Consider the following 15333-nt stretch of genomic DNA (forward strand, 5'->3'; position numbering starts at 1 on the left):
GAGAAAGCATTTGACAACGTGGATTGGAGCACAATGCTTGGAATCCTAAAGGAAATTGGGGTTCTTTATAATGACAGAATTAGTGAAATTTGATATGCCTTATTATTTTTTAAAAATTACTTAATTAATTATATTAAAAATTATATTAATTTAAAAATCACAGTAAGTCAGTAAAGGATACACTTTTACAGTCTTCCACCATGCATTTCGATCATTGTTTAACATGAACTATTTGCAATCAGCTTCAAGATATTTCAAGTAGAAATGTCACAATGACACTGTAAATGAAACATGAAGACTATAATTTTTGATTTTAGGCTCTTCAACCCTATTGGAAATTTCTTATAAGTCTTACAGAAATTCTTATAAGAATTCTGTAAGACTTATGGATATCTATAAGTATTACAGAATTCTGATAGGATTCTATAAGTCTTACAGAATTCTTATAGGATTCTATAAGTCTTACAGAAATTCTTATAGGATTCTATAAGTCTTACAGAAATTCTTACAAGAACTTTGCATTTCTTATAGCATTCTATAAGAATGTTGCGCAGGTCACATAACTTTCAGGTTTTTATCCGGCATGCATTTAAGTCACCATAACTTATGTTGGCAATTTATAATTATTTAAGAAATTCTTATAAGATTTTTTTGGAAATAATGTATAACTCTTTGTTAAGTAATGTTCTGCTAATTTATTGGCGTTTTCAGCATGGTATTTGACATAAATGGTTCCAAGAAGTTGAGGCTTCTTCTTATGAGACTTGTTAATATATATCCCTAAGAGCACACGAAAAATTGTACACTTATAAAATCTGTCTGTTTCGAGTCTATAGATTACTTAACCGATGGAAGTTTGATATGGGCCATGAATAAGCACGATGTATACTACGATTGCATACGTTGCAGGATACGGTTGCCATGGAAACCTTGTTTGGTTGTTAGGTTGCTAGGTATTGCTTTTATATGTTAATCATTCACCATGTTTTTGTGTGACCTGTTTAATGAAATAAGTCGTGTGCTTCTAACAAAAATAAGGCATTGACCTCATTTGGTAAGTCTTACAAAACTGGCATTCCTAAAATCATGTCACCTTAAACAAACAGTTTCGTGGAATTTTAAACTTTTCATCGTTAATTTTGATAGACTTGTATATTTTTCAGATTGTGACATATCTAATATAAGTGGAAGTTTTAATGAAAACAGTGTTTCAATGGACAAAGTGAGTGATTTAGTCGTCTCTGGAGAGAATGAATTTGTATGAGTAAACCTAAATAACATCTGCACAATTATTATTTTATTGAAAATACATCAACTATTATTCTCAATCAGTGTTTCTGGGATTCCTATTAATTTCCCTAAATCTTGCACTAATTGTTAGCCATATTCTACCTATCCTTTTCTCCAAATGGCATCAAATTCCATTTTACTTTATTTATTTCTTTCATTATCTATCCAAATCTGCATGTAGAGGTAATTCTCTCTGGTATCTTAAATAAACATTTCTCCTATGTATTCGATTTATCAATTTTTCCTTTTCCTTCCCAAATAATTTCTTGAAGTACCCCAAGTCGAACTTGAATTTTATTTCATTTGCTTCTTCAATTTTCCAGGTTAAATCATTCCATATTGCAATTCCTTTATATTTCATTGCGTAGTGATTGCCAAAGCCATATTCTATTATCAGTCCATCATTCCAGGATATCGTTGGTTTCATTGCTTTTAGTTTTTTAGTTTTAAAATGTGGGGGGCGTTAACTAGGGCTGTGCGAGACTCTCGACCACCCGAGAGTCTCGACGGTCGAGACGAGAATTTCATTTCTCGGCATTGTCGGGACGAGACTCTTGCCGCGCCGAGACTCTCGCCTGGGTCGAGAGTCTTGACGAGACTCGAGAAGTCTCGCCTCTTCGAGATTTCTCGACACCTGTCGAGACTCCCGGCTCCCCGAAAAAATAACGCTATTTCTATTTTAGACATTGAAAATAATTTAGCAAAAAGATTATTTTAAGACATCATATATATTTTCAAAACTAAAAATAGTTGTAATATAAGATCGACATTGACAATTTAAGCATATTTTATTATTTAATCAAGCAAAATTGACTGGTAACCATGAACCTTAGTTACCATAAATAAACATTTCAAAAAAAAATATAAAATTCTATAGAATTAAACGATGTTCTATTCTTTTTTTTTAATTATCAAGTGAATGCTTCTTTTCTATTATATTACTATAATATTTAACATTGATGTAACCCTTTAACATGCCTGTGTATCAAAATTATTTGCTCAATTTCATTACAAGCCCTGATAATGGATTGTAAATAAACGGAAACGTCGGCACAATTTACATTTCAATTTAAAGACCTACACTCCATGATTCAAATTTTATATTAAATATTTCCAAAACTAAAAATAGTTGTAACATAAGATCGACATTGACAATTTAAGCATATTTTATTTTTTCTATACAATTCAATAGAATTTTATATATCTTTTTGAAATGTTTATTTATGGTAACTAAGGTTCATGGTTACGAGTCAATTTTGATTGATTAAGTAATAAAATATGCTTAAATTATCAAATAAATAAAATATTTTCATAGTGTGAATAAATCCATAAAAGTAGTAAGGGATACCCCAGTAATCTCTATTAACGACTGAATGCAGTATTCATCGGAATTTCTCGCCTTGCCCGGGAGTCTCGACCGGTGTCGAGAAATCTCGAAGGGGCGAGACTTCTCGACTCTCGTCAAGACTCTCGACCCAGGCGAGAGTCTCGCCGCGCCGAGAGTCTCATCCCGACAATGCCGAGAAATGAATTTCTCGTCTCGACCGTCGAGACGAGACTCTCGCACAGCTCTAGCGTTAACCCTATGCAGAACCCATGACCTGAAGGACCTCTATGGTATCTCGCATTGTCTGGCCAGTCAGGTGAACTTTACAGAACTTGAATGTCCTTGCTTGATGCACACTAAAGATAGACATTACATTTGGTACATGGGAAATCATTAGGTTTGCTGTGTACCAGATATAGGCACCTTCATTTGGAAAAAATTAGGTATAATGCTAACTTTGTACTCTCAGGAGGGATGTAAATCTCATGTAGCTTTTTATAGAAGTTTGCACAAGTGTTTTAAGCATGATGATATGATATTTATAATAAATATTTCCATGAGAAAATTTCTAATAAATAACATTTTGTAATTGATACTTTTGATAAGAAATTTTCTTATAAGAAAAATGCCCAATTTCTGATAAGAAATTTTCTTATAGAAAAATTCTTATAAGAAGAATTCTTATAAGAAATTTTCTTATAAGAAAAATGCCCAATTTCTGATAGGAAATTTTCTTATAAGAAATTTCCAATAGGGAAGCACACCACTATTTGACGTGATGCCATAGTAACTTCGATGAGGTAGTATTATTCGTTCTTTTAAATCTCAAATGACTCTCCGAAAATGGTTCATGAACCAGTACTTCTTTATCTTCCAATGGAATCAAGAGTTGAAGAACGTGACCGCTCATTACAGTCGACTGAACTTCTTGGTGTCCTCTGACACCAAGTGATCTAAGACATTCCTTTCCATTTCCCATTATCTGGTGCGACTGCACCGTTTTTTTCTCAAAAGATTTGGTTGAATTATCACAGGCGTTTGAATCGGAAGAAATTTATACCCTCGGATACAAAAATCTATGTACAATCAGCAGCAAAAATACGTTCATAATATTGTATATCTTCGATTCCAAATTTCAAAATGATATTTAAAAATAAATCATCACCGCTGTTACTTCCAGTAAAACCTATTTTATTTTGGAAACATTAATTTGGTTGCCACGTGTATATATTTTCTAGTATCGCGTTCAGACATCTAATTTTCGGCGAAAAATGAGAGACCGATTAAAAAATTACGGGGCAGCGGTCAATTTAAATAAAATTTCCCACAGTTAATTCAATGGCTGTGACGTGAAGTGACTGATTTTTCATCATCAACAGTCAGCAATCCGAAGATTGGTTTCACACAACTCTTCAATCAATTCTTTCAACAACAGCGCAATTCTTCCTTTTGAAATCCATCACCACCTAATTCATATATCTCTTACGAGTCCTTCCTTTGTCGCTCTTTCTTTCACCTTTCCTTTCATGATTATTTGCGTCACTGGTGTTTACAGAACACGAACAAGAGGTCTATTTCATGGGGGATCATTTTGTCGGTGGAAACTCCCAAAACTGCCTCTCCCGCACATTTCGGGTGTTTTTAACCCCTTGACCCTCGCTCCCTCCCCCCAAACTCGCTACGGTGAGTGGAATTAGGAATTACTGTTTCTGCTCTTATATCGAACTTACGAATAGAAAATTACTATTATTCGAGTCACACGTCTCTAATGAAATTATAGGGCCATTTCGAGATTTTCGGAACGTTACATAAGGGATCATCTTGTAATTCATCTAATTCATCACTTATAATTTAAAATTTTCGTTTAGTGCGAGTGAAATTTTTTTAGTAACAATGAGTAATAGTCATGCCCTCGCTTTCAGAGCTTTGGATGAAGGCTTTTTAAGCCATAAATGGTTATGAACTACTTTTTCACACGTTGATAATGCTTCAAGAGTGAAATAATACTTTCCCGCAAAAGTTAAAATTACAGTCTCCAGCACTGGAGTTGTGATCTTTTCATAACCTCCCTCAAATTCTTATTAAAAACTTCTTCCACTTTTTCCTCATTATGCTTCCGACACGATACGAACTCTAGCCGCTAATAATGTCTCTACGCTCACGTCACGGATATAGGGGTCCCGGTTTCTCCGGGACAGTCCCGGTTAATACCGCTTTTGTCGGCGTCCCGTCGGTTTACAAAACTTCTCTGCAATGCCCCGGTTTCGTGAAAAAATTACGGGCATTATGTTTTAATAATAACAGTTTATAACAGAAAGCGCAACATAATACGGCACCAATGAGAACCCAAAGAGGGTTCTTTGAAGGTTACAACCTCCGGAGCCGGGACCCAGTACTTCAACTGATACGTCCGCGCTTCCGGGGAGGGGAGTGGAATGTTAAGGAGAAAGGAAAGAGGCGCTGCCGCGATAGGAGCCCGTCGACGCCTCTGGGATAGGGATAGGGATGGAAAGGAGGCATAGGGAATACCCCCGCCGCTATGAGAGCGACCAGGGCCCACTACCAGCGAAACCATGATTTAATTTTTCTACAGAAAGGAAAAAAATTTCCTATGAGGAAGTAAATTTCTACGATTTTCCGTAGATACACAATACGGCAATAAGAGTTTAAAATAAAAAAAGTACCTTATCAACTTTAGGGTACAATGATCAAATAGCGGTATTATCAAACAACACCGCGCTTGCGCTGGCCGTCAGCTTTGCAAAATATTAGTAATATAAATAATCTTAGTTTTGATCTTGCAAACCCATTACCATGGAGTAAGGCTATATATACTTATGTAAACTTGCTGGTTTTCGAACTTCACTGGAGACCCCATCCCCCGGTATTAAGGTGTCACGGTCTAGGCCAAAACATTTATGGCCACCCTACCCATGGCTGCAGTCCCTCTCTCTAACATTTCTAATTTTCTTTTTGCAGCTACTTTGCGGACACCCTAGCGAGCAATGAGGTGTCCCGCCACGGGCCGGTTGGGGGTGCTCCAACGACACAAGGGGACCACTCCACCCCCACACCACCGCCCAACATCCACCCGCAGCCCCCGGTGGGCAACCAGGGGCCCCCACCTCCGCCACCCCCTCCACCTCCCCCACCACCACCGCCCCCGCCACCCCCACCGCAGCAACCGCCTCCAGGATACGGCAAGGGGCCACCTTCTGATGGGGGACCCACCGCCTATTCCCACCCGTGAGTGATGCAGTGCCTTCTTATTTCAATTTTGCATGGGAAAATTTGAATTAGTGATGTGGCATGAGATTTATCTCATGAATCGCCATCATTAATATGTATAGTTATTACCTTAGAGGTAATTTATCCACATTTTTTTGTACCATCAGAGAAAGATGTGAATCATTAAATGATTAAAAGTACCGGCAATTTTCCACGAATACATTAATGCCTGAAGATATTACAAAATGCATCAAAACAGGTTGTGAGCAGATTAAGTATTTGTGGAAAAATGCCTGTAACTTTGAATTTATTAATATGTTAAAATTCCACTAGATTAAGTCTGAAACAACTTTTTATATAAGATGTAGGTCGTTCTTAAGTGGGTGGTCGAGTCCATTGGTCATGTATATAAATAGTATGTAATGAGATATGCCTGTTAATTGCTTCACCATGGAGGCAGTTGGGCCAAGCATTAAGTCAGACCAGGGAGGAATGATTATTCATGGCATGGATTACACCTAGTGATTTTTTGGGGTTGTACTTGTGCAACATGACTTGTGAGTCACCTGATGAAAGAGATCCAGATTAAGCTTCTCATGAAATTTTTATGATTCTGGGACCACTACAAGGCCCTAATGCTATGCAACTACTGTTTATATGATCGAAGGGGGAATCTCTACTTTTCATTGTGGTTGGAGGGTATGCAATACCTACCTCTCACTATATGGGGACATTGAGAATATCTATTTAGAAGTAATAAAAGATATGAAACGCATAAGCATTTTGTATTAAACTCGTAGCATGTATTGAAAATCGCTTTTATTTTTACCATTTTTCTATTTTACGAGGCATTAGGGGTGGTGGCAGTCACTTCACCCTCCACCCTTGTTAATTGTCTCTTCTTATCAATGCTTTTCTTTTATATTTCTAATCTGCAAAAAAATGTAGCCGATAGTTAATTTATTTGTCAATGTAGTAATGTAGTTGAAGATTCAACAGGAAAAAGGGACCAATATCCACCTTGAAGTGCAAAATAAAATTCATGGCCATGCAATTAATGGCCTCATTTGTAGACTTTTGATAGCATCTAAATAGGTTGTGAGTTAAATTATCAAGTCTGTCTTTAGGTATTTAAAGAGGTCTCTAAGATTGTGATTTATCTAATGGAGATGCTGATATGATTCCAAATTTGCAGACACAGCCTTCCTGAGAGTCCCCCTGATTCTGGGTCAGAGCCACCATATTCACCCCAGGATGCAAATGGCGGTCATTCACCTCGTAAGTATTCTTCCGTGATGTGCACACGATAAAACTCTCAACTGAAAACGCATTCTTAAGGCCGCTTTATACCCGGCACGTAATTGTACAATCTGACTTGTGTACCAAGGCACAGTCGAAATTGTGTGAACATGAAATGGCAAATAAGTCCCTGTTCTAATTTCTTTCATGCATTTGAGCAATTGCTTGAGGTAAAGGGAAATTAATGTTTTTCTAACCTGCGCAATTATGTGCCCCATATAAAACTGCCTTAATACTGCTTATTATTGAAGTATCAACTCAAATCATTCCTGAGGAAGAGTGTCATTCAAGGGATCAACTTGGCTATGGAATTGTGTCTACATTCATCATCTCCAAGTTGTGACCCTGATTGACTAAATTCAATTCAGCATTGTGTTGCACATACCACCCCTAACTGCTCAAGTTATATGTTTTAAGTCAAATGTTGCACTGAAATCTTAGTATTGTTGAAAAACATTAAGTATTCCATTTCATTATCTTCAATTTAACAAGGTATTCATTAAGTAACTATTTAAAATTATTATTTCTAAATAAATAGTTTTGGTACTTTTGATTAAAAGCTTAGAAATTCACAAATGCTGTAAGCCTACATCAAGAATACTACTTGCAGTCGGTACTCATCCCTATCTACATTTTTATAAAATTTTAAAGGAAAAATAAAAAATTTTCTAACTGTCCAGTTTAAATGCTGGTCATGATTTCAATTTGGCTGTGAATCATAAGTCAAATTTAGGAGCCTTTTGGAAGTATTGGTGGAAAATTCATTCATTATCAAAATCAAATTGTAGTATCCATACTTCACTTGCCATTTTAAAGCCATTGGCAGAAAATAAAATTACTTTTTGGGAACTGCATAACATATAAACCAATTAATAAGTGTTAAAACCAGGCTAATGCTGACACTAAGTTTCTCCTTTAATCCTTCCTTACCCTTCCCTCACAGCAATGATAACTTTAATTTAAGGTTACCTCAAATACCTGTGCTACTTATTAGGTTTATTTTTCTTTTTATCAGAACAAAAATCCATCATTCCACCGATGCAGCAGGACATGCTCATACACCATCACCATCATCATCACCAACACCATTCGCACCTGCAGCACCAACCGCAGCACTTGGCGCAGCACCATCCCACAGGTCCGGGTGCCATCACAGACTCATTCAAACTCAATGCCTTTGTCCCACCCAAAGGGCCCCCTCCATCCCTCTTGCCCCCCACTCCAGAGCAGTCGATCGGGACAATGCTGCCATCCCCTGCCGTTCACCTCACCCCCATTCCACTCACCCTCATGCAACAACAACAACAACAACAGCCGAACCAGCAGCAGCACGGCATTCCAACGCCACCTGCCCCACCCCCTCCAGCCGCGGCCCCCATCATGGTCGGCAGCGGGGCACCGTCCCCTCCAAACAGTGGAATCATGTCCCCCCACTCTCCGGGACTCACGACGCTCTACTCGTCCACACCGCAAGGTGGGGGTGGCAAGAGGCGGAGAATGTGCGACGGGAGTGCAAGAAATGTGCAGGTCAAGGCAGAGCCGTCAGATGGAGGCCTACTGCTGGCAGGGCTACCCACTGGTGAGGAAATTGCAGCATTTGAAGCAGTTCCAACGTTTGCCTTTAATCAGCAGCGGCAAATCTATGAGGGTGGGGCTAAGGGGTCCATGCCCAAGTGAATTCCTGGATTAAAATAGACTTTTTTTGGGTATTAATTTGTAAACAGGTTATCCTGATCTTTTAGCTACCCCTGCTGGATGTTGCGTTTGTGTGAATGGCCACAATACTCGCTATTCCTACATGAGAAGCAACCATTTCTGATAGATCATGACAACCTGATTTCATGGTTAGACCTGAAATAAGTTTACTTTAATCAATTGTGAACTGGGCAAGCCTCAGTAAATAATATCCATGAATTCAACTTCATCGATTGTGTTGAATACATGTGTTCAAAAATAAATCGAGGAAGCTTAACTTTTCCTTTTGATTAATTATCTAAACCAACTTCATTCAAAAAGTTTTTTATTCACCAGTGAAACCTAGACTAAAGTCAGGAAATTTTGCTAAAACCCTTGGTTAAAGGTAGCTTGTATGCATAAATCTGTTCTCTCTGAGCTGGAGAGGAATTTACTCTATAAGTATTGAAAAAGTTACAACTGTGGTAGGATTATTTTCTATGTGACAAAAATAATCTATCTGAAATCAGTGAAATAGAAAACTACTCTAAGAATAGAATGAGAATAACTTTTAAATAATGTCTACCTTTCCAACCAATTCTTATAAAAGTCATTCTGTTGAAGTTGCCTCGTATAACTACTTCACCATTTGGCACCTTTTTTACAGAATTTTGGAACTTTCAAAATATCTGATTAGGCACGTTTCAGGTGTCTATGATTTTTGATCACGGGTAAAAATAAAGCAAGTGGTAAAAGACTCACTTATCATTGTATTTCACTCATTACCCACTTTGGATTTGGGAAAATCAACTAAACAAAGATGTTGCCTCTCTTTTTTAGCTCATAAGACATATATACCATATAATACATATATAAGTACCATCTCTTCAGAGAAATGTTAATTGTAGTCCACTCTAAAATTAAAAGCTAATGAATTGACATATTCATACTTTATTTATTGCTGAATTTTTTCAGATATGTCTCCTGACCCTAGCTCCAATCAAACTGCTTTACTTGATGAAGACTTTGCAGGATTTGATAGCTCAAGTACTGGAGGTGTCAGCAACAATAACTCAGGAGGAGAACCTGGAGTGTACCTTGATTCCAGTTACCAGTGTATTCGCTTCCAACCTTTCCAGCAATCGTCATGGCACACATTGTGTGACCAAAACCTGAAAGAGCTGTAAGAATTTTATTTGGCTACACAATTTGCACATTGAGAGCAGTAATCTCCCAATTTTTTATTTGGAAATGTACTGAGTCACAAATATTATAGCTTAATTAAATATGGATTTACTTCCAACTCACAAAATGTATAAACTATTGCCTATTAGAAAGGCCTTTAGCAAATTTTGTAACATATTGATCTCTATTCATCATTTAGGTCAATCTTTTTTTCTGAATCTATGTTTGTTAATTTTGTTAAAAAATGTCAGAATTAGGACAAAAACTTGATTCAATACTTACTTGCAGGGTGCCCACCCCCACCCATTGCTTAATGTGCTCCATTTCTCAAACCTGACAATTAAGCCCCTAAAAACAGACCGCTGCTATTGCCAGGAAAAAAAATTAGGAGGTTAGTGTGGAGGAGGTGCTCTTAAGACTTCTCTTCCAAACATTTCTTGGGGGTTTGAACCCCCTGATCAAATGTACATCTATAAACTATTTTATTATCTGCCGAATCATTAAATTGCTTGGTAGGTAGTAATCTTGGAATATCTAAGTCCCAACTATGCAAATGGAATGAAGGTGAAAGGGAGGGAGAGGAATATTAGTTGATAAATATTTGAGTAAGGATGATATATAATTATGGCCATTTGCATGGAAAGAACAAAAATTTACTTCCTTTCATATTTAATATGTGTTATTTTTAATTTTTAATTTCTTCTTCTTGTAGTCCTGTCCCTCACTACAGAGTTGATGCAGATAAAGGGTTCAACTTCTCCAATGCAGATGATGCTTTTGTCTGCCAGAAGAAAAATCATTTCCAGGTATAGCCATTATATTCTTTCCATTTCATTGTGACCTGCTAATTCTCTTGGATTATTTTGTAATTTAACATTCTGTTTGTTTAAATATTTTTCAATGCTATCTATTCAAAAGAAAGAAACCTTAAATAAGGATTAACTACTTTTATGATGTAAGAAGCCAAATTATTATTTTAGAATCATACCAATCTTGTATATATGTAGTGTTGTGCACACTACTGTATTGATCATTTTCACTGAGGTTATTTATTATTATTGCATTTCGTTGAAGTTCCCTGTTTGAATTACCAGTCGTCCTTTGTTAACTAATCAAATTTATTTCCAGATAACATGCCATGCTCAACTTCAAGGAGATGCGCAGTTTGTGAAAACTCCTGAGGGTCTCAAGAAAATTGGGTCTTTCCACCTACATTTTTATGGTGTCAAAGTGGAATCTCCGTCACAGACAATCAAAGTGGAGCAATCTCAAAGTGACAGAAGTAAAAAAGCCTTTCACCCTGTGCTGTGAGTACCTGAGCCTCATTCTCATGACCGAATTTCCATAAAATCTATTAGTTGAACTCTCCCCACCATCATAGAAACTTACTTTCTTTGAAAGGGTTGCCTATATGATTCATATCAGAAAGGAAAACCTATATGTTTCGCTTAATTCATTTATTTTCGTAGGCTACCTACTGTATTTGTGATGTTCTGTAATATCTAATTAACTTTTTGTACACCCATTTGTTGCTCCTTGAATATCAATTGCACATTAAAAAATTAAAGGACAAGTGAAAGAAAATGACTATTACAGAAGGCCTTGGGTAACATATATGGAACAGCTGACGAAAGATGTAAAAAAGAAGAATTTTGCTTGTGCTAAAAGATTGATAAATTGATCATTTTCCTCGGTTGTGTGAAGATATCATACATGAACATTCCCTAGAGTTGAAAGGTTAATTGATGGAAAATTGTTGGTGATAATATGTAGTGGGGCATTGTATTCAATATCAAAAGAGAGGTGTTATAAAAATGACCTACAGATTTCAGCAAAATCATTGAATTTATTCAAAAGTGCCATCGATAGTTCCCATAAGGTCATTGGATGTAGAGGTTTAGCTCATTATATCATGGTAGGGTAATGGCCTAGTCATTAGACATTAAAGAAATATTGGCACACCAGTTCCTGTAAGATTACTTAAGTTAAGCAATGCTGGCCCAGAACTAATGTTGGATGGGTCATCAATAGGGTAGTTTCCTTCATCAAAGAAAACAAAAGGCATTGATTGCGATTCATTACCCACCATTAGTGTATTCATAATATACAAATTATTTGGTTCTAGAAATCCAGTTTAGACAAATGTTAATGGTCAATTTGAACCTCTTTTGAAAAAGGCCAGATTGGCACCCATGCGATGCCACTCCACGTGACATCACAGGGACCTAGTTTCTATATGAGTAGATAGGAGTTTTACATCGTCTGAGATTACCAATGCATGCATGAGGCAGAGAGCTCAGGGAAACATCTCTTAATAATCACCTATTAACACTGCCTACGGTCGGAAAGTTTCCTTCGTTTGATAAGGTATTAATAATCCTTATTTAAGCCAAGCGCTACCTGCTAGCAGGTTACTCTGCCACCTGCTAGCCTGCATCAGCGGTGCATACATCCTCGCCCCAAGGTCACCTCACTTTGCGACAGCGGGAACCAGAATGATGTCACACGGGATTTTCCCAGCATTCATTCTTAACCATCACGTTTTCGCGCGCTTGAAAATGTTCACTTTTCATTTAATCGCAAAAAATAGATATTGCCATTTAAAAATCTAAAAGTGTGAAATTCGTACTCCAGGAGTAATAATCTTTCGATTTAGGCAATAAAAAAATTATAGGAAACCACCCTATTGTACTTAAAATGTGTTCCACTTGCCTGCTGTCTGCAAGTGTTAGGCAGAATTTACATGAGCCAGGCACAATCAACAGAGGAAGGTTTTAGTGCCCAGAGGGATCTTTTGCTTGACACAGACCAGAATTATTCCGATTAGTATTAACAAAATTGCAAATTGCATAAGTGAAACATTGCCAATTTCAATTGAATTGTAACCAATTGCTGGTAATGCATTTATAATTCGTTGTGTCTGAAATTTTTCACTCTGACTGCTCACTGTAAGGGTTCATCTTGCCGATGGGGAATGAAAATTTTCGAACTCAACTGATTCAGATCACATTGCTTACTAATCCATTCTGGATGAAAACTGATCAGAATAAATTCCAATCAGTGCCAAGCACAGCCCCCCTTAGGCACGTGACAAAGGTCCCCATAATGATGCAACCTTTTTAATCTTCCCCAATGGCTGTATCTTTTAGTTGACATGACGTTTGTTCCCTGTGGTAATCTTGGCCATCTGCCTTTCTCCCTTCCTCCCGCTCCACCCCAATCCCCTGGCCCCACCCATGGACCCTTCTGTCTGCCTGGATGTGGCTTCCTTGGGGGTGGTGGGGGGCCCAGGGTGGATCTTCAGGGGGAGCAGGTGACCAAAGTGACAGTGGGACGGCTGCACTTCAGCGAGACCACTTCGAACAACATGAGGAAGAAGGGAAAGCCAAATCCAGACCAGAGGTACTTCCATCTGGTAGTGGGCCTGCATGCTCATTGTCCAGGAGATCCTACGGATTACCCCGTTGTTGCGCATGCGTCGGAGAGGATAATTGTCAGGGTAAGCGGCTCGTCAATGCTTGTCCATCTGCGTAAGATGTTGTCCCTTGAATATGATTTATTATGTGCAAATTTGCAAGTCATTCAATTAGTTTGGTAGCGACCTTAGCATCTGTGAAAATTCCTCTTTTGCCAAGACCCGTATGAACATAGTTACCTCATTGAACTTCCAGGGATGATGGAAAGTCCTTCCTTGTACCCTCTTAGCATTAGCCTTCTTCCTGGGATGTTGGCAAGAAATACTGAGTGCAATTTAATAAAATTTATTATTTGATGCAAAAAAATTATGAAGCAATTTTTTGTTCTTCCATATGCAGGATTTTTTTAAAATTATTTTAGTTGAACTATATGTACTAGCTATTGTTGCTCAGGCAAAAAGTGCAGCAGGCTGATAAATCCGCTCCTACATAGTTCATTATTTAATTTGATATAACTTATTACATTAGATTTATGTTTCAGTAAACATAAAAATATTTTGTCTGTACGTATTAACCAGTTTAACCTCATCAATTAAAAAGACCGCATATGGGTGGGTAATAAAATAGCTTTGTATTGTTTTTTTTTCCTAGTTGCTACATTTTATGAAAATACCCTCCCCATTTCTCGCGAGTGCCTCAGGAAGAAGGCTAGCACCAAGAGGGTTAATAAATGGTTAATTCTGCTGATAAATGAATACTTTATACGTCGGCATTGTCAATGTAGCTCTGAATGCAACCAGTGGCACACCAAGCGGTGTCGTCGGAAACATGAGTTGCGTGCGTAGCTCTTTGTGTATTTAAGCCTCCCACCAAAATGGGCCCCTGGCCACCCACATCCTAAATCTGGCCCAGCAAAGGACATATGTTGCTGTCGAGAATTTTTGCTCTAATCAGTAAAATTTTGGTGGATTAATTCCTATTGTTGATCTATTTCTGCATTATCCTTTTCCCCCATGCAAAGAGGAATTTTTAATTCAGAAGAAACTAAATCTAAGTAAAGGTCAGAGAAAATTCTTTTACATGAATGTTTGCACTAGTTTCTGATTCTGAATTTATACTATATTAATTGAATAATTTTGGGTCGCCAATTTGACTGTGTAAACGTATGTACCCAGGAGTTCAGTCAAGTTTGTTTGTGTGCTTGTTCTAATTAATCTGAGATGTGACAATCGTACATAAGTTGTAACCCAATGTACGCAAGCTGGCTCCCATTTGATGGGGTGTTGCTGTTTAGCCATTATGGAGGACTTCTCCTGCCTGAAGACACTAGGCCTTCCTGTTTCAGGCCTCCAACCCGGGCCAGTTCGAGAGTGACGTGGAATTATGCTGGCAGCGAGGCCACACCCCAGAGTCAGTTTTTCATGCTGGAAGGGTTGGCATCAACACTGATAGACCTGATGAAGCCCTTGTTGTGCATGGAAATGTTAAAGTTACTGGGCATATTGTCCAACCTAGTGATGCAAGAGCTAAGGAGAACATATCAGAGGTAAGCCTTGAAATATGTAATCACTAATCTTCTTCTAAACTGATTAATAATATTTATTTTCAACTTTTGTATCCATTATTAATTTTAATTTCCATATCTTCTGTGAACATCATTGTAAAAAAAAATATATATATATATGTATACATTTGCATACAATTTAACTACAGATGTAATAGAAATTGGGGTACAAAATGTCTTTTACTCATTGGTACCACCAGCAGTGGATCCGGGGAGTATAAATTGGGAGGGGCCCTTAAGAATTAGGTTAGAATTGTGATTCATTTTTCGATTGTGATTCTCTTCTTGATGTGAAATTTCTTAAGAATGAAATATTGACAGTGGATTCTCCTCTTGATAAACATCGTGAC

General features: G+C 37.6%; 1 protein-coding gene across 1 annotated transcript in view; it reads left to right on the plus strand.

The window, feature by feature from the left end:
• LOC124174223 (myelin regulatory factor-like) overlaps positions 1-15333 on the plus strand; it is a 95197-nt gene that overhangs the window by 65233 nt on the left and 14631 nt on the right. The window contains exons 3-10 of the mRNA XM_046553318.1: positions 5597-5863; positions 7041-7123; positions 8160-8723; positions 9794-10001; positions 10716-10809; positions 11132-11310; positions 13295-13502; positions 14765-14965. Of these exons, the coding sequence (XP_046409274.1) occupies positions 5597-5863; positions 7041-7123; positions 8160-8723; positions 9794-10001; positions 10716-10809; positions 11132-11310; positions 13295-13502; positions 14765-14965 (1804 nt within the window). The remainder of the gene's footprint in view (positions 1-5596; positions 5864-7040; positions 7124-8159; positions 8724-9793; positions 10002-10715; positions 10810-11131; positions 11311-13294; positions 13503-14764; positions 14966-15333) is intronic.

Source organism: Ischnura elegans, chromosome 2 (assembly GCF_921293095.1).
Source record: "Ischnura elegans chromosome 2, ioIscEleg1.1, whole genome shotgun sequence".
NCBI lineage: Eukaryota > Metazoa > Arthropoda > Insecta > Odonata > Coenagrionidae > Ischnura > Ischnura elegans.